The sequence below is a fragment of the Culex pipiens genome, chromosome 2, assembly GCF_016801865.2.
Source record: "Culex pipiens pallens isolate TS chromosome 2, TS_CPP_V2, whole genome shotgun sequence".
NCBI classification, from domain to species: domain Eukaryota; kingdom Metazoa; phylum Arthropoda; class Insecta; order Diptera; family Culicidae; genus Culex; species Culex pipiens.
The window spans coordinates 65907343-65927551 of NC_068938.1; the positions used below are offsets into that span (position 1 = coordinate 65907343).

The following is a 20209-nucleotide window of genomic DNA, read 5'->3' on the forward strand; positions in this document are numbered from 1 at the left end:
ATTGATTTGACTGGGAACCAGGCGATACGCATGCAAAGGGGTGTGGCTGCCAACCCTCCGCGTGGTCAGACCAAAATCCCTACGCATGCTGCGCGACTCTCGCGCGTAAGCAAAAAGACACGGCCTTTGAGGTTATGCAAAAATCACCCTTTTTTGTAGCTACAAAAAATCTTTTTCTTGGCATAACATTAAAAGTACTTCACTAAACAGAAATAAATTTAATAGGGTCTTAGGGGACCCCAAAGCGAACAGAATAAGGCGGATCCGGCCAAAATCGGTTCAGCCAATTCTAAGATAATCGTGTGGAAAAAAATCATGTCTACACACATCCCCACAGACATTTGTTCAGAATTTGATTCTGAGTCGATAGGTATACGTGAAGGTATATCTAGGAGTCGTATTTAAGAAGTTCATTTTTCGAGTGATTTTATAGCCTTGCCTCAGTGAGGTGAGGAAGGCAAAAATGCCAAAATATTATGGATCAACATGAGAAAAAATATCTACTACAGTTTCACAAATATTCAACCAGCAAAATTTTCTTTTCCAATGTTTAATAAAAGTTTTAAATGTTGAAAAAAAAAAAGGTTTGTGTCATATGACGATATCCATTCTAAAATAAATTAAAATTTAAAAACGTGATTGATCCATGAATGTAATTACACCAAATTATTTAAAATCTTTGATGTTGGAATATTAAACCACCTCCAGGTTATTAAATCCTTTTCCATGCACCTATGCCCACACATTTACGATGTAAACGATCCCGTTTTGACGGAAGTGCATGCATCAACGAGCAAAAAAAAGTGTTGCCAGAATTGAATAAAATTGAAAATTAATCCCCATTCCGGATGGGCGGCGGCGTCGCACGAAAACCAATTAGCACCTGGGCGCGCGCACGTTACACGTTGATTGAAAAACACGCAAATTAATGTGCGTAAGTCCCGCTGAAATCGCCGCCGGGCCAGCAATCAGGACTCGATTCATTGCGCCGCTGACGGTTTATATCAACACCAATTAGTACGTAACTTTTTTTGTTTTTTCATCCTGTGTTATTGTGTCGAAAAACAACCTATAATTGCAACCGGCTTAAAATCGGTAAAAAGCGGAAAATTTACACGATAAAAGAAAGAGAGGTCGTTTTTTATTTCCTTCGGATTATATGCTGAACGGCCAGCATTTATTTTAATTAGTAAATATCGATTGCAGCACACACACAGACACACGTATGATGACGGTTAAAAATTGATGTCCCAGCCGGAGGTCTCATCTGGCGGTTCGTCCTGATCCTTGGGGTACTCGTCAAAGTTGGACAGATCCGTGTCGGATTGGATGGGCCGGATGAGGGGGGCGACCAGGGTGCGCTCCTTTAGCCGTTGCCACTCGAAACCGGAGAACCAACTGGATAAAATAAGAGAAACAGAAAAAAGGATGAAATTAAACGCAGGATTAAGCGGCGGGTGATGAATGTTACTTTGGGAAATTTAACCGGGGAATTAATTTTCATCGACCTTTCTGGTGATCCGAGACCACTTAAACCTAACGAAATGTGAAGTGAAACAGCATAAACACTTACGCGTTGTTTTTAATATCGGCGATCCCGTTCTTGCCGTATCCGAGCCGCTCAGCCGGAATCTGCCGGCAAAGACGCTTGATCAGCACCTGGGCCTTTTTGGGGATCCGCGAGGGCAGCTCAATAATGTCAATCCCCCGCAGGATGGCGTTGTACGTTTTCATGTGGTTTTTCCCCCGAAAGGGTGGCTTCCCCACCAGCAACTCGTGGATAAACACGCCCAGAGCCCAATAGTCGACGGCCCGGTCGTGGCCCTTGTTCAGGATGATCTCCGGCGCCACGTACTCGGGCGTCCCGGCAAAGGTCCACGTCTTCTGGTTCGCCCCGATGCGCTTGGCAAAGCCAAAGTCAACCTTAAAAATGTAATTGTTTAAGTAGAGCATGCCTTTTCACAAATGTCCCCCTTAAAAACTCACCAGCTTGATGTAGCCCCGCTCGTCCAGCATCAGGTTCTCCGGCTTCAGGTCCCGGTAGATCATGTTACGGCTGTGCAGATACTCGAACGCCTCGACAACGCACCCCGTCATGAAGCGGGCCGTCCGCTCGTCAAAGTACTTGCTCTTCTGCAGGATGGTCCACACGTCCCCGCCGAGGCAGGCCTCCATCAGGAAGTACAGGTACTTCTTGTCGCGGTACGTTTTGTACAGTCTGTGGAGGGGAAATGCAGTCAGTATGTGTATCATTGAGGCTGACAGGAACAACAAGTGGTAATGGAAGGTTGGTTGCATTAAATGTATTTTTAATGTGATTTTAAAAGCTCAAATGAGGGTCGTGATCCAATTGAAAAAAGAAATAATTGAAATTATCAACGACATGGAAATACTTCTACTAGCTTCAATTAGTATTTGCTGTCAGAGGAAACAATGCTGAATAAAGGGGCTACCTCCTGAAATCAAAGATTGACCCAGGCTAAATTCAAAATTTGAGCTCATTCTGACCACGGGAACTCCTCCCTCTAAGTCGTTGAAGTTTGAATGGGAAAAATTTTCAAAATGGAGAAAAGCAACTGTTTCAGTTTTTTACTTGTAGAGGGCGCAATTGTCGTCCAATCTTTAACCATTCTCACATGTAAGGCATTAAATAAATTCAGAACAACTTTCTACAAGACACCATATTTTTTTGATTTTTGCTGAAAAGTTATTAGCTTCCATTTTTGCGCGAAAAGAAAATATCGCTAAAGATCAAATACACAAAATAAGTATTTTTTTATTATAGAAATTTTATGATATGTTTTGAGAACTAAAAAAACATCTTTGATAAAAATTCATTAATGAAAAAGAATTGGAAAACAATAAACAAAATAAAAACTATTTTTTTATCAAATTGAATTTGCAATTGAAAAGATTTTGACATTTTTTTTAAATAAATTGTACCATTCTCAAGTTAAATCTACATTCAGGTATAAATCTTCGATCTATTTTGGTTTTTGCATTTCAAAAATACTTTTTGAAAGAAAAACAATGAGGGTGTTTTTAAGCTGAGTAAAATACCAGCCATTTTCTGTCTAGAACTTTGAAAATCGGCAATTAATTTCAAAGATACAACCTCACAAAGAATTCTATTCGATGACAATATTTTTTTTTCCAGGTGTCACCTAATTAGTCTGCAATTTTCAACTGACGATTTCTCGGAAACTATTGTTCTTCGCCAACTCACACAGCAGTTGCCCTGACCCCTCTTCGATTTGCCTGAATCATTGTCCTAAGGGGTAACTTTTGTCCCTGATCACGAATCCGAGGTCCGTTTTTTTGATATCTCGTGACAGAGGGGCGGTACGACCCCTTCCATTTTTGAACATGCGAAAAAAGAGGTGTTTTTCAATAATTTGCAGCCTGAAACGGTGATGAGATAGAAATTTGGTGTCAAAGGAACTTTTATGTAAATTAGACGCCCAATTTGAGGGCGTACTCAGAATTCCTAAAAAACGTATTTTTCATCGAAACTAAATACTAAAAAAGTTTTAAAAATTCTCCAATTTTCCATTATTCGACTGTAAAATTTGTTGGAACATGTCATTTTATGGGAAATTTAATGTTCTTTTCGAATCTACATTGACCCAGAAGGGCCATTTTTTCATTCAGAAAAAAATATTTCATTTTAAATTTCGTGTTTTTTTTAACTTTGCAGGGTTATTTTTAGAGTGTAACAATGTTCTACAAAGTTGTAGAGCAAACAATTACAAAAATTTTAATATATAGACATAAGGGGTTTGCTTATAAACATCACGAGTTATTGCGATTTTACGAAAAAAAAAGTTTTGAAAATGTTGGTCGTCGTTGATCATGGCCGTTCATGGTCACCCGCGACAGACACGGACGACGAAACAAAGAGAAACGCAAAAAGTAACTTTTTCAAAACTTTTTTTCGTAAAATCGCGATAACTCGTGATGTTTATAAGCAAACCCCTTATGTTTATATATATTTTTTTTGTAATTGTCTGCTTTACAACTTTGTTCAACATTGTTCCACTCTAAAATAAAACCCTGCAAAGTTATAAAAAACACGAAATTTGAAAATGAAAAATTTTGTTCTAAATGAAAAAATGACCCTTCTGGGTCAATGTAGATTCGAAAAGAACATTAAATTTCCCATAAAATGACATGTTCCAAAATTTTTTGACAGTCGAGTACCGGAAAATGGGAGAATTTTTAAAACTTTTTTAGTGTTTTTTTTTTTTGATGAAAAATACGTTTTTTCGGAATTCTGAGTACGCCATCAAATTGGGCGTCTAATTTTACATAAAAGTCCCTTTGATACCAAATTTCTATCTCATCTCCGTTTCAGGCTGCAAATTATAGAAAAACACCTCTTTTTTCGCATGTTCAAAAATATAAGGGGTCGTACCGCCCCTCCGTCACGAGATATCCAAAAACGGAGCTTGGATTCGTGATCAGGGACAAAAGATACTCCTAAGGACAAAGTTCCACGCAAATCGAAGAGGGGTCGTGGTAACTTTTCCCGATTTCGTGTGAGTTGGTAGAGAATCTACCATGTTAAAAATTGAACTTTTGTGAAATTTTCAGATCTTTTTAATAAAAATAATTTTCAAATTTTAAAATCAAGCTTTACATTTGAAAAGGTGTTCAAATAGATATTCACGGTGTATTTTTTCGAGACCTCAAAGATAAAAAAATCGGTATGTCTGATATTTGGCACCGTGAAAGAAGGGCTCTTTCCCGACATTTTGCGGGGTATACCGAAATATTTCGTCGGACCCCCCAACTTTTTTTTAAGATTATTTTTCGATTCTATGGGATATTTTTTCAAAAAAGTCACAGAAAATTGGTGCATTCTTGTTGATATCACTCAAACTTCTTATGAATATGCCTTGGGGACTCTAACCAACTATATTTGACCAATATTTGACCTCCAATAAAAAAAAATCGAACCAAATTTACCAGATTTCTAGCTTTCTTTGAAATTACCCCAAAATCTAAGTTGGAAACCCCGATACGATCGAAAGTAAATCTTTTCTTTGTACAACTTGTCATGAAATAACAGCAACACATTGCCCGGATACAAATTTGAGCGTTAAAGAATGCAAACATAACTTATTTATTTAATAAGCTGTTTATTACTCAATAGGAACCGAAAATTATTTTTTCAATCCTCTGCCACATTTCTCCGATACATTTTAAAACGTTATAGAATCAATCACATTGTAGAAAACAGTTTTCTGAACAAGTTCCATAAAAAAGTATCACTTTTGGTTCAATATAAGCAGAGATATGCCCAATTTCCTGAAATAAATAGTGCCTTTCTCCAAAATTTTCTTAATTTAATTACCTTTCACATGATGGGCACTGCCTACTAAGATATTTTTTATGATGATAATATTTTATTGAAACATAAAAATTATAACAAGTTTTGACGAAATTCATGAGAATTTATTTATAGCATTCGTTACAAAACTCTGTAGGTAGTGCCCATCGTGTGAAAGGTAATTAAATTAAGAAATTTTGGAGAAAGGCACAATTTATTTCAGGAAATTGAGCATATCTCTGCTTTATTCTTTAATAATCTTCAAAAAAAAAGTTGCACTAGACCCCCCGACGAAATATTCCGGCATACCCCGCAAAATGTCGGGAAAGAGCCCTTCTTTCACGGTGCCAAATATCAGACATACCGAATTTTATCATTAGTTTGTTCTAAAAAATACACCGTGTATTGTTTACCAATTTTATTTAATTTTTACTAAAGATAATAGAAAATAATGCAACAATTTAATTTTTTAACATTATTTTAACGGTCCAAGAGTTTCCAAGATATTTCCGATTTTCTAGAAAAAATTGAAGGAAATTTTCTCAGCTCTTCAAACAATTTTTTCAGGTGTGCTTTTTTTTCATGAAATTTTCGAATGAAATTCAATTTTGCTTCAAAAATATGTTGTTGTATTTTATTTTGTCGAGGTTTTTGATATTTTCCAAAAAAACACAAGTTTTTCAAAAAAATCATCTCTCTTAAACCAGATACCATCACGCACTTTGGTTCAGAAGTTGTCTTTCTTAGTCCCCTAAAACATATCAAAAAATTCAAAAATAAAAAATAATTATTTTTTTTAATTTTACGTTTAATGATAAAAAATTAAATCAAAATCGGAATTGATTATCATATTATACATACCATTTTTTTTTTTCAGAAGAGCCTTATCATAACCTACAACTTTGCTGAAGACACCAAATCGTTCAGAAAAAAACCCTTTCTCACTGTAAAGGATTTCATACATTTACATACTCATTTTGTACGTCCAGCCCCCAACATTGAATGGAGACTTTTATCGAAAATCTTGACATAGGGAATGCATGGACAAAGTTTAATTCAAACCAAAAGTGGAAATAAAAAAATTGGTGAAACCGTTGACAACTATTTAGCTGTTTTCTTTTTGAGAATTAAATGTTTCGAAAAACGGAAAACTTTTTTTGCTTAATTCATTATGTATTCAATAAATATTTATTTTAACTGATAGAGATGCTGGTATTTTGTAAAGATTATGACCCTTGTCTCCACCCAAAGTCGTGGAGAGGGGCAAAAACATGAATGAAACATTAAGATTTCACAAAATTTTCTGTATTGTTTAGCTGGTTCAATCGTACTAAAAAATTCGGTATGAAAGAAGGGTTCTTCCCCGACATTATGCGAAGTCCGTCGAAATATTTCGTCGGGGGTCCAGAGCAACTTTTTTAAAGTTTTCTTTTTCGATTTTATAGGTTATTTGCTCAAAAAAAGTCGCTGGAACACGATGAATTCATGTACGTTACCACCAAAATTATTAGGAATATGTCTTAAAAAAATCTAAATTAAATTTTCCACCAACGTAAGACATGAAATAAATAGTTTCCGAACCAAACTTGCTAGGTTTCTAGCTTTCTTTGAAATCATCTCAAAATACAAGCTGGAAACCACGATCGAATAAAAATCACTTTTTCTGTACAATTTATCATTAAAAATACAGCAACAGATTGCCCGGCGATTGGGTTTCACAAATTCTAGCATTTTTGTATGACCAAATATTACTCCCCAGACACAATGTCACCCCGGATGACGGTACGAAAAGTGTCTACATTGCATGTCTCAATCAACCTTAAAATCGACTAATTGAGACAAACTACTGCTTCGCCAATCAGTTCATCAGTCAGTGCCACCTCCCCCTACCCCTCTCTAACCCTGACCACTCCAAAAAAAAAGTGACTCACCTCACGATAAACGGGCTGTTACAGCTCAGCATGATGTCCTTCTCGCTGTAGGCGTGCTCCTGCTGCTGCTGTCGAACCATCTCAATCTTCTTGAGGTATTTGAGGGCGAACGTTTTCCGGTCCTGGCACTGGACCAGCTCGACGCGGCCAAACCCCCCGATGCCGAGCGTGCCGATGTAGGTGAGGTCGTGCAGCTGGATGTGGTCGTACTCTGGTGGTGGTGGGTGGGAGCGACGAAAATCCAGAGAGAAAACGGAAAAAAGGGAAGATAACAAGAATTATATGAATAATGCCACTCACTGTCCGGGAGGGGGGAAGTTCGTCCGTTCCGGGATTCCCCACCACTCCGTAATCTGGCCGGATGGCTGGCTAGCGCTTCGGTCTTGAACTGGAGACCCTGAACCTGGTACCACTGGCACTGCCACCCCTCGTGGGAATCTGCAGCGTTTGAGGATGGTTCTCAATGAAACATGCAATAATTTAGGTACTAATTCTTTTTTTGTGGTTAAAATTGATTAAATTTTTGGGTTTATTGGGGTCTTCAAAATTGAATAAAAATCAGTGTTTATGTGAGGACGGGTTAATACAATTTCAACATTAAAATGTGTATTTAAAAAATTCTAATTTTCCAGAGGATCACCCCCCAGCAAACCAAAGTCACCACGCCCCGTGTCTAACGAGGTGAATATTGGACGAGAAGTTGTTCAAAATCGGGGAACATAAAATGCAGGCCAACCAAATCGGATTCTTTTTGGTTGCAACCTGCACACAATTGAAACCGAACTAGTCAAGTCAAATGGCAGTGTATCCCCTCCCTCCTCCCAATTTTTTTGAGTTTCAGATTTTGGAATGTGAGGAACAATTTGCATAAATTGGGCAGAGGTGGCTGGGTGCTGGGTGTCAGCTTCCTGCACACTTACCGGAGACAGTTTTCCGACTGCTGGACGTTCGTGGAATATCGTCCGATAGTACTATCTCACGGAGCTGCTCCAGGCCGCCGAGGAACTCGTTGAATGCGCTGCAATGAGAAAGATGAAGTAGTTAGGAGAGATAGACCATTAATTACGGGATTTCGATCAAAAGTTGCTAATCGCGTAGATTATCTGTTGAGTCTTCAGTTAAAAAAAAAGAAAATGAGCAATATTAATGGAACTGCTCTTCCAAAGCACAAAGAAAAACAAATTGATCGAGCTTCATGCTTTAAAAAAAATTAATTATAAAAAAATAATCATTTTTGAATATTTTGTCTGGAGATATTTCTGACAAGTTATCTAAAAAATCTTCATCCTGATTTCTGTTTTTATAAACATAAATCAATTGCTCATCGCCAATGAAATCATATATTTTTTCTTTTTAAATCTTTATGAGAAAAAAAATTGTAAAATTCAAAATGTATTTTGAACCATGCTAACATATTTTCTAACCTAATCTAACCCTAATCTAAAGCCAACCTTTTGGAAGCATCCTGGAGAATATCGGGGTGATTACTTCCAACATCCTTCCAAAAAGAATCATAAAATACCGTAATTTTTGAAAATAGTAAATTTTTTTAATTTGCAATATGGGTATCAAACGATTCAAAATGTTGCATGCATTTTCTCTGTTTTAGATTTTTTTGAATTAAATACCAAAATTTCAACAAAATACCGTATTTTCTCGAAAATACTTAAAAAATTATTATCCGCAATATGGGTATCAAACGATTCACAATTTTGCATGTATTTAACGGTTTTAGAGTTTTTTGAATAAAATACTCAAATTTTCACAAAATACCCATTTTCTCGAAAATTCTCAAATTTGTATAATTCGCAATATGGGTATCACACGATTTGAAATTTTGCTTGTATTTTAACTGTTTTATAGTTTTTTTAATGTAACACTCAAATTTTCACAAAATACTATATTTTCTCGAAAAAACAACTTCTTTATGATTTGCAAAAAGGGGTATTAAACGATTCAAATTTTTACATTGTTTGGACGAACTACTGAAATTTACACAAAATGCCGTATTTTCTCGAAAGTACTCAAATTTTTACTCAAAATTTCACAAAATACCGTAAGTTACGGAAATTGCTTTCCGCATAATTGATCGACGCCACCAACATCGTCAGCACAGCCGACAACAGTAACCCAAACTGCGAGCAAAGCTAAACTTCGTTTACCTCGCTGCGATTAAAGCAAGTAGCTTGATTAATGCTCAGTAAGCAAAACCTCAGTATCTCATGTGTGAGGCTCTGGGGGACTTTTCGATTACAATAAAATCAGAACGTTTTGCACAGTTAAACTCAACACTTTGGCGTAATCAATTAAGAGAAAACCACCCTTTCATCATGGAAGTTCTATAACTCGTATTATCTCGAAATTTGAAATAAAATTTGAGTATTTCATTCAACATACTCTAAAACAGAGAAAATGTATGCAAAATTTCAAATCGTTTGATACCGCTATTGCGAATTATAAAAAAAGAGTATTTTCGAGAAAATACTGTAATTTTGTTATTTTGTGTAAATTTGAGTTTTACATCCAAAAATCTTTAAAACAGTGAAAATACAGGAGAAATTTCGCTTCGTTTAATACCCATATTGTGAATTATAAAAATTTGTTTATTTTCAAAAAAAACGGTATTTTGTGAAAATATTTAAATTTCATTAAAAAACTTTATAAAAGTGAAAAAAGCAGGTAAAATATGGCTTCTATTTATATCCCTATTGGAAATTATGGAAATTTCGATATTCTCAAAATAATACGGTAATTTGTGAAAATTTCAGTATTTCATTCAAAAAACTCTAAAACAGTGAATATGCATGCAAAATTTCGAATCGTTTGAAACCCATATTGCAAATGAGCAATTCTCTACCAAAACCGGAAATGGATTTTATTTGCATTTTTTGATTTGGCTCAAACTTTGTGGGGGCCTTCCCTATGACCAAAGAAGCCATTTTGCATCATTAGTTTGTCCATATAAATTTCCATACAAATTTGGCAGCTGTTCATACAAAAATGGTACGTATATATTCGAAAATCTGTAACTTTTGAAGGAATTTTTTGATCAATTTGGTGTCTTCGGCAAAGTTGTAGGTATTGTTAAGGACTATTTAGAAAAAAATAGGTACACGGAAAAAAAAATTTCCCGATTTTTTTATTAACTTTTTTTTCACAAAAACTCAAATTCCCAAAATACGTATTTTTTGATTTTCGAGATTTTTTGATATGTTTTAGGGGACAAAAATCCGCAACTTTTGAGCTATAGAGAAACATGGTCAAAAAATCTGCCGCCGAGTTATGATTTTTTGAAAAACTGGTGATTTTTGGAAAAAATCGAAATTTCATACATAAATTTTTTTTGACCTCATTTTTTTATGCAAAATTGAATTTGCAATCGAAAATTACTTTACAGATTTTTCGATAAAGGGCCCCGTTTTCAAGATATAGCCACCGAAAGTTTGATTTCAGCGAAATATTTGCAGTTTTTCAATTTTTAAAAATAGTGACCATGAGTGACCATTTCTAAAAATATTTTTTTTGAAAAGTTCAGAAAATTTGCTATAAAATTGTCTAAGAGACATTGAAGATTGGACCTCTGGTTGCTGAGATACAGCGGCTTAAAGAAAAAGAAACACGAAAATTGAAGTTTTCTAAGTCTCACCCAAACAGCCCACCATTTTCTAATGACGATATCTCAGCAATTAATGGTCCGATTTTCAATGTTAATACATGAAACATTCGTGAAATTTTCCGATCTTTTCGAAAAAAATATTTTGAAAAAAATTAAATCAATACTAGCATTTTTAATGGGCATAATATTCAATGTTTGGCCCTTTTAAAATGTTAGTCTTGATTTAATTTTTTTCAAAATATTTTTTTCGAAGAGATCGGAAAATTTCACGAATGTTTCATGTATTAACGTTGAAAATCGGACCATTTGTTGCTGAGATATCGTCATTAGAAAATGGTGGGCTGTTTGGGTGAGACTTAGAAAACTTCAATTTTCGTGTTTCTTTTTCTTTAAGCCGCTGTATCTCAACAACCAGAGGTCCAATCTTCAATGTCTCTTAGACAATTTTATAGCAAATTTTCTGAACTTTTCAAAAAAAATATATTTAGAAATGGTCACTCATGGTCACTATTTTTAAAAATCGAAAAACTGCAAATATTTCGCTGAAATCAAACTTTCGGTGGCTATATCTTGAAAACGGGGCCCTTTATCGAAAAATCTGTAAAGTAATTTTCGATTGCAAATTCAATTTTGCATAAAAAAATGAGGTCAAAAAAATTTTATGTATGAAATTTCGATTTTTTCCAAAAATCACCAGTTTTTCAAAAAATCATAACTCGGCGGCAGATTTTTTGACCATGTTTCTCTATAGCTCAAAAGTTGCGGATTTTTGTCCCCTAAAACATATCAAAAAATCTCGAAAATCAAAAAATACGTATTTTGGGAATTTGAGTTTTTGTGAAAAAAAAGTTAATAAAAAAATCGGGAAATTTTTTTTTCCGTGTACCTATTTTTTTCTAAATAGTCCTTAACAATACCTACAACTTTGCCGAAGACACCAAATTGATCAAAAAATTCCTTCAAAAGTTACAGATTTTCGAATATTTACGTACCATTTTTGTATGAACAGCTGCCAAATTTGTATGGAAATTTATATGGACAAACTAATGATGCAAAATGGCTTCTTTGGTCATAGGGAAGGCCCCCACAAAGTTTGAGCCAAATCAAAAAATACAAAAAATAAAAATGGTCGAAATCGGCCGGTTTTGTAGAGAATTGCTCAAATGATAAAAATTTGAGTACTTTAAAAAAATACGGTACTTTGTGAAATTTTTGAATTTATGCTTTTAAATAGGGCGTCCATATTTCCCGGGTTTTGAATTTCCCGGGAAACGGGAAAAATATTTTTGGAATCCCGGGAATTACCGGGATCCCGGGAAATTTTTCAAACAGTAATAAAATCTAAGTTTTCATTATATTTGTTATGTTTTCAAGCATAAAATCATAGAATTAGCTCAATCATATAAATTACTGATAATCTACACTTCAATCTATACAAGGAAGACAGTTTTTAAAAAGCCTATAAAAAATTAAAATAAGTTTTTTTGTTCTTTGTTGTGCTTTGGATTTTAAATGAACTACAATGTGTGATTCAAATTAAATAAACTTATACAAATATATTTCTTTTTTATGTGACATGATCAGAAAAGCTTGAAAAATTTCTTGAAAAATAGCTTTAAAAAACAAGAGGCGACAACAAATTTAATGACACCAACCAATGTAAAATTTAAGATAAGTTTTGAATTTCATGTTTTACATAATAGAAATATATGCAACAAGTGGCAAAAAGAAGATTTTTTCAGCACGAGTTGTATATTTATCGGGTAAATCTCGATTACTTTTTCAAAAGGTCCTATGTACATAGGAAACTCTTGGCGCATTTGTTGTTTTGAAAAAGTTATCTAGAAATACGACAAGTGCTGGAAATATAAAGTTTTACAACAAGTTGCTTACAACATCTTTTGCAATCCCGAATAAACGCCTTTCGAATGATTTTTTTGCAAACATCCATGTGTTAAATAAATTCACAGTTAAAATTAAAAAATAGTTTAAAAATTTTACTTATTGATACAAGTGCTAAAATGTTTAACTTTCACAAAAAAACATTTGCAAAAAACATATTTTACAAATTATTTTTAAGTTACTACCGCCAACTAGGAAAAAACAGTCTAAATAGGTAAGTTGTTCTGTTCCTGTTTTAACCAATGTAATTCAAAACATCATGCAAAAAAAAATACTAAATAGCTGTCTAAATTCGTTTCATTTGTCCTGATTTGTCCCACATACCAGTGCTTGATGAAACATAATTTTATTTGATTTTTTTTTTCAACTTTTAAATCATAAATATAAGTAGATATATCAATCTTTTAAAAACATATAAAATTAAATTTTTAAATATTAAAGCGCTAGGCATTTTGCAGATCGGTAAACTAAAATTTAAACAGTTTGCCCTAATAAACTAAATTAATGCTGATATATGCCGAATACAAATTATAATGTTTTAAAATTATTATCAATTCTGAGGTATTCAACTGTTCATATCTCGACTTTTTTTTGATTAGGTCCTTTAAACATATGAAAGACAATAGCTTATAGGACCTTTTCAAAAAAAACTCTGGATATATTTCCACAACCAAATCAGAATTTCCAGACCAAAATTTGTTTTTTTTTCGGGAATTCCCGGGACAAATTATAAAAAATCCCGGGATTCGAGAATTCCCGGTTCTGGAAAAATCCCGGGATTTTTGTCCCGGGAATTCCCGGGATGGACGCACTACTTTTAAATTTACAACATTATCAAAAAATATATTCGATGCGAATGCATTGAAAATTTTACATGGTATTGATGAATAAAGCCAATTCAAGAAAGATTTTTAAAATGAGTTATCGTCCGTTATCGGCGATAAGGTTATCGCCGATAGAATTATCGAAATAACAATAACGATAGATGCCCTATTGAAATGGAAAGCACGAATTATGCCCATTACCAAAAATTATCGACATGACTGACGACTATTTGATTGTATTGCAGAAAAAAGTCTTTACAGGACGAGGATTGAACCATCAACTTCTTGGTTTATGCTCCGACACGCTGCCACTGCGGCATGGACCGAATAATGACATGAGAAGGACAGAACCCAAACATATTCTTCTTTCAGACCAGTTGCTTGTATTCGTGCGGACTACAGATCAACTACAGATCGTTGATGAAATTGATATATGGGCTTGCTACAAAATCTGTTATAAATGGTAAAATTTTTTGTAGAGAATCCACTATGACAGATTTTGATATATTTTTTTTCATCTGGGTTGGAAATATCCGTTCCAATCTGTGCTTCCAAAACTCAAGATATAGAAAAAACTTAAAAGTGACAAATTTAATTCAAAACGCTTAAATAAACGAAAAGTTATGTAAACAATAGATTGTGAAATTTTTCTCAATGATTTTTTTTTAGAATTAATTTTGAAGGGGGGCCAAAAACGTTTAATAAAATTTTTATTAACTTCACAGCAATCCTGCTTCTCTAATTGTGTGAACATTTGATGATTTCAAAGCTGACACATGATTTTTATTTTTTAATTGTACTCAGTTCTTATAAAATATTTTTTTTAATGTTTGTGTTCCTTCCAATCTTAGAGGTTTCCTCAAGAGTTCAAAAAATAGTTATCGTGTTTTTCAATAAAAAAATATGATGTTTACATTTAAAACTTTTGTAAATCATGTATTTTTTGTATTTTTTTTCATGTCTATGCTTTTATTTCAAGAAATACTTGAATCTCACGGAATTTCGCAAAAAATGTAGAAAAGTTACGAAATTTACACTGTCCGTGAAATTGTGAAAGTTCACTAACGATCAACGATCTTTCAGGCCGTTGCAAATATTTTTCAAAGTTTTTCAAAACTTTTTTTTCGCAAAATCACGATAACTCGGTTTGATTACAAGCCAACCTCTTATGTTCATGCTTCAAAATTTTTGTTCAGTTCAAAAACTTTTTAATCAGAACTATGTAGAACCTTGTTATAATTTTTTTAAAATAACCCACCAAAGTTGCATAAAACACGAAATTTTAAAATGAAAATATTGGTACTAAAAAAAAAAATTACCCAAGGAGCGGCCGTGGCTGACTGGTTACGGTGTTTGCTTTGTAAGCGAATGGTTCTGGGTTCGATTCCCATCTGCTCCCAATGAGAAAGTTAAGAACACAGCAATTTGAAATGATGAATATGAACGAAAAACCAAAGTCGCCCGAGGCGGGGGTTCGATCCCCCGTCCTTTGAATTGGTAAGCAAAAATGCTAACAACTAGGCCATGACGACTTGGTGAGCATAAACTGGAATTAGGAATACTGTTACAACCAACCCGCAACGCCTTTCGAGGTGTATCCTACACAGTAAAAAAAATGATGGTAATATTCATCAGTATATGGTGACAGATTTTGTGGCTAAAAAAATGATGAATTTTACCCCAGAAAATGATGAATTTTCATCAGTTTTTGATGAATATTCATCAGGTTCACATTTTTACACATTTTTTATGTAATATTACTCAAAAGAAGAGGTAATATTCAACCTACCAAATTTTCAACATTCCAAAATTCAACTTTTTTTTTCTGTGTAGCTCCCGTGCTGGATTATTGTTCCGGATGAGGGTCTAACACAACCACACCAAACAGTGGGATAAGCATTGTGGAGCCTTCCGGTGGTGGGGCGTCCTCCAAATGCTAATGCTAATAACAAAAATTACCCCTTCATAAAAACAGTTTTCTAATTTGTTTACCGTTTAGTAAATTTTTAATTCACTTATCTAGAGTTTTTTTTTTCAAAAGGTCCTATTAACAAAATTTTCTATTTTTGCTTTTGTTTTTGAATACCCCAGACTCAAAAAATGACAAATTTACTGTTTTTTAGAATTCCGAGTACTGATATTTGAAATGACTAACAATTTTCAGTCGTTACGAACAGAAAAGTCACTCTGTTAATCAACATAACATGAATTGTATAAACATTTTTGCCAAGGAAAAAAATGAACATTTTTTAAATTTATTTTTGTTTTCTTCCGATTAAACTTTGGCCCGAAACCCTGAACTCAAAACCTGATTTTTAAGAACTCGTGTTCTGAAACACTTGAGCGATGTATGTAACCGCACTCAAAAAGTTGTGCCCTCCATCATTCAAAAACTGCAAACCCACTATTTATTTTTATGACTTTTTTGTTTGGCAGTGGGTTCGGCGACCACAATTATATTATGAACTCGCAATTTAGGACCGGACAAGGTGTATTTTTAAATAATTTTTTGACTGTTTTACAGAAAACACTTTCAAAATCAAATTACTCAAATTTCCAACAAAAGTTATTCGAAAGTTGGCGCCATAAACTGACTGTGCCCAAAACATGGAGCTTTTCAAAAAAATATTTGATAGTTATTTTTAGTAACTAACGTTTTATGTTTGCCCTACTTTTGCTTTCAATTTTTGGTTTAACACATTACGAAAGACACTTAAGGACCACCCTAATGATTTTTCAAGATCCACTTAGATTTCTTCAAGGCAAAACTCTGTACTCACATTCGATTCAGCGTCAAGCACTCCGTCCCGGGTGGATTCGCCACGATGCTCGCCAACCGGCGATCCTCGTGCAGCAACGCCTGCTCTCCAAAGTACGCCCCCCTCTGCAGCGTCCCCACCAGCTTATCCGTCCCGCTGCGATCCGTCTTGATCACGTTCACACTACCCCCGCGGATGATGTAGAACTTGTCGCCCGGATCTCCCTGCTGAATGATCGTCGATCCGGTTGCGTAGAATTCCTGAAATTGAGGTTGATGTTTAGGAATTGAAGTTAGGATGATGTTTTTCGTCTTACCCGCTTCAGCAAGTCGGAGATCTTGTGCAGCTTCTCGATCTGGAGATCCCGCAGGATCGACACCGTACTGAGGAACTTGACGTTTTCCTCGCGCTCCTTCCTCCCGCTCTTCATCATGATCTTCTGGAAGATCTTGCGCTCCAGCATCCACACCTTCGCTTCGGTGGTCACCCGAATCGACGCGAACCGTTTCGCCTTGTACAGGATGGCCAGCTCGCCAAAGACCACGCCGCGACCAAAGGACTTGATGACCTTGTTCTCGACCACCACTTCGTACGTCCCCTCGGCAGACACGAAGAAGTGCGCCCCGATGTCACCCTCCTTGATGATGTAGCTGTTGGATGGAAATACCATCGGACTCATCGCGTCTGTTACGGCTTTGAGGCGCTCCTCGTCCATGAGGTTGTTCAGGAACTCGTTCACTGTGATCGCCTTCTTGATGAGCAGTTCGGCTTCGCGCGTTTTTGGATGGCTTGGGATCACGATTTCGCGGGACGTTTTCGGCTCGGGCTTGTCCGAGACGACGCCCTCTTTGCGAGCCTTCTTCAGAATTCCCGACCGGCTGTTGTTGAGTTCTTCGATCTTGGGTGGTGGGTTCGAGTCTTGGGATTCTCGTTGTTGGGGGAACTTGCTGGGGGAAGGTTCCTCGATTGGGGTTGGTGGAGGATCGCGACTTGGTGGTGGAACCGTGGGTTCTGGGATCGTCTTTATCGTTTCATGGCTCACTTGGATGTGCTCCGCTCGGCTGATCATGCCGTTGATCTCGGGAAGTGTCCTGGGTGGGGGTAACTTCGGTGGTGTTGGTTCCTCGTCCTGCGAGGTATCGTCATCACCGTGGTCATCACTGTTGTTAAGTCTGCTCACGCTGATCCGTGGCGGAGGCAGCTTTGGTGGATCCGGTTCGTCTTCCTCCGAGGTAAACACCTCCGGGACGGACTCCTCTACCAGCCTGGACAGCGTTATCGTGTCGTAATCGTCCGAGGTCTCCGACTGCAGCGGCTTCAGTGGAGCCTTCTTTCGCTGGTGGACGGACTTTGGCTGCGGGACGAGATTCGAACTGGTCTGCTGGACCTTCTGTCGTTGCACGATCGGTTCCTGGATCGCCCGAATGACCTCCGTCTGGCTGATCCTGTTCTGTAGTTCTTTGATCTCCTGCCTCAGCTTGACCAGATGGACCTTGTCCTCGTTGTTGGGCTCACTCCTCAGCTTGGATTCCAGTGCCAGCTGCAAGAGTATCTTCGTTTGCTGGATCTCCTTTAGCAGTTCCTGGTTGACGTTCACGTACTCCGTCGAGCTGGCGCTTATCCGATCCTTGGGGGGAGGACTGCTTTTGACCGTGGGTGCCACTTTGCGGGTGAACTGAGGTTGTGGAGCGAGGCTTGGTTTCGTTGTGCTGGATTCGTACGTCGAGGAGGATTCGTTGGAGGTGGTGTTCTGTTCGTCCAAGCTGCCAAGGCCAGATTCGCGGGTTCCCTTAGGTGATAGCTTCCCGTTGGGTGCTGTGGATCCATAGCGTATCGGGTTGAATTCGCGATCGTATACGGTGGTGCTTATCCGGACGGGCTGGAATTGGGAAATTTAAAGATTATGAAAAATGTGGAACATCTTCACGGCAAATAAAGTAGCAATCCAGCTGCGTGTAATAGGCCTTGGTGTAAAGTAAATTTTACATTACCTATTATAAGAAATTTTATGTAATGTTAAATCCTGAAATATGTATCAGTGTGGGGAACCTACTTGACCGAAATGTCAAGCTCATATTCGACGCTGTCGTGCTATCATGTCGCACCCGCCATTTCGACGTTCCGAGAAAAACGCGTTTTAATGTTTGACCTTGAATAAACAAAAACGAGAGCACACAATGTAAACAATAACAAACACGTTTTGTTTGGTTGACCATTATGTGCATTGCGCCGAAGTTTGGTTGTATTTGGTTGCTGAAGTCCCGAGTTATAATTACAAATGTTTACGGTAGTCTAACTTGTATGTGCGTCAAACGCGTTCTGACCTGAAATCCCTTTGGCCAATTGTCGTACTTACATCAATTTTCAGGGAGTGACAAGATAGCACCAAAAGATTGAAACTTTTTTCATATGAAAAGTGACAAAAATCCGCGGAAAAGTGACAAAAATAGAATTTTGGAGATCTGTGAAGGTCATTGTGAGCTGCACAAAATGGCGTTAATAACTCAATTTGGCCCAAAATGCACGTACGACAAGTTAGCACGACGACGACGATATATAGATGCCTCTGTGCTCTCTTATGCTAATTACATAGGAAAACCAGCAGTCTTTGAACAAGAGAGCACAGAGGCATCGATATGCGTGTATAAAGGTGGTACAAATCCAGCCTTTCTCGGGTAGCGTGGCTCACGGATATATGAAAAAGACAAAAGTATTCAATTTCGAACGCCTCGCCCGGAATTTTGTAGCAATATGGCCCTAGAACATAGCCTGAAATTTTGAGCGCATTAGGTTAAGGTTTAGTACTTCCACCATTGGCCTGAAGTTAGTATGGAACTTCTAAAAATTTACTATTGGAAATTTTCACTTTTAACCTCTTCTTAGAGAAAATTTCCCAAAACCCAATCAAATTTTCCTATTCTCAAGTTTCTTATAGGTTTTGATCCGGGGAACAACTTTGTAGAACATCGCAAAGCGCTAGGGATTGATCCCGAAAAGATACAGGATATTTTTTGGAGTTTGGAAAACAAATTTAACGTGCTCTAAAAATTTGCCTGTATCTTTCCGGGATTAATTCCTAGCGCTTTATGATGTTCTACAAAGTTGTTTCCCAGATCAAAACCTATAAGAAACCTCTATTTTGAGAAAAAATCATAGGGCATAGGAAAATATACTCGAAGAAGAGTTAAAAAGTTGAAAATAAATAAATTAAATTTATTGAAATTTCTTTATAACTTCAGGTCAATGGTGGAAGTTCTAAACCTTAACCAAATGCGCTCAAAATTTCAGGCTAGCTTCTGGGGCTATAATGCTACAAAATTCCGGTCGAGGCGTTCGAAATTGAACACTTTTGTCTTTTTCATATATCCGTGAGCCACGCTATTCTCGGGGTTACCCTCTCAAATCAAAGATTGACCCATCACTAGGCTAAATTCCAAATTTGAGCTTATTCTGACCACGAGAGCCCCTCCGTCTAATCCAGGCTTGCCCAGCGTCCAACCAGCGGTCCGGATCCGGCCCGTGAAGCCATTTCATCCGACCCGCGACAGCATTTCAAAATAGTTCTATGACTAGCCCTTAACACTGTTAATGAAATATTCGATGAATTAATTATGTGTCTAGATTTAAAAAATAAGCTTGAGACCAAATTTTCGATTATTTTAACAGAAGTTTGATTGAAAAAATTGAGTTGTTTTTTTTTTTGCTTTAGCAATGTTTTTCTTTCCAATTCAAACATTATTTATGTTTGAATTTAATTTATATCTTTTCTTTTTAATGTTTTCAGAATCAATAAACTGAAAAATGAGGCAAGAAAACATAATTATCAAATTCGAAAAAATGTGGAA

At 36.4% G+C, this 20209-nt stretch overlaps 1 protein-coding gene across 1 annotated transcript in view; it reads right to left on the minus strand.

The window, feature by feature from the left end:
* Positions 1-1192: 1192 nt before the first annotated feature.
* LOC120418422 (cGMP-dependent protein kinase 1-like) overlaps positions 1193-20209 on the minus strand; it is a 28199-nt gene continuing 9182 nt past the window's right edge. Inside the window, exons 2-8 of the mRNA XM_039580800.2 lie at positions 16681-18243; positions 16386-16624; positions 8184-8281; positions 7264-7474; positions 1987-2218; positions 1574-1923; positions 1193-1398 (exon numbers count right to left, since the gene is read on the minus strand). Of these exons, the coding sequence (XP_039436734.1) occupies positions 1236-1398; positions 1574-1923; positions 1987-2218; positions 7264-7474; positions 8184-8281; positions 16386-16624; positions 16681-18243 (2856 nt within the window). The 3' untranslated portion in view covers positions 1193-1235. The remainder of the gene's footprint in view (positions 1399-1573; positions 1924-1986; positions 2219-7263; positions 7475-8183; positions 8282-16385; positions 16625-16680; positions 18244-20209) is intronic.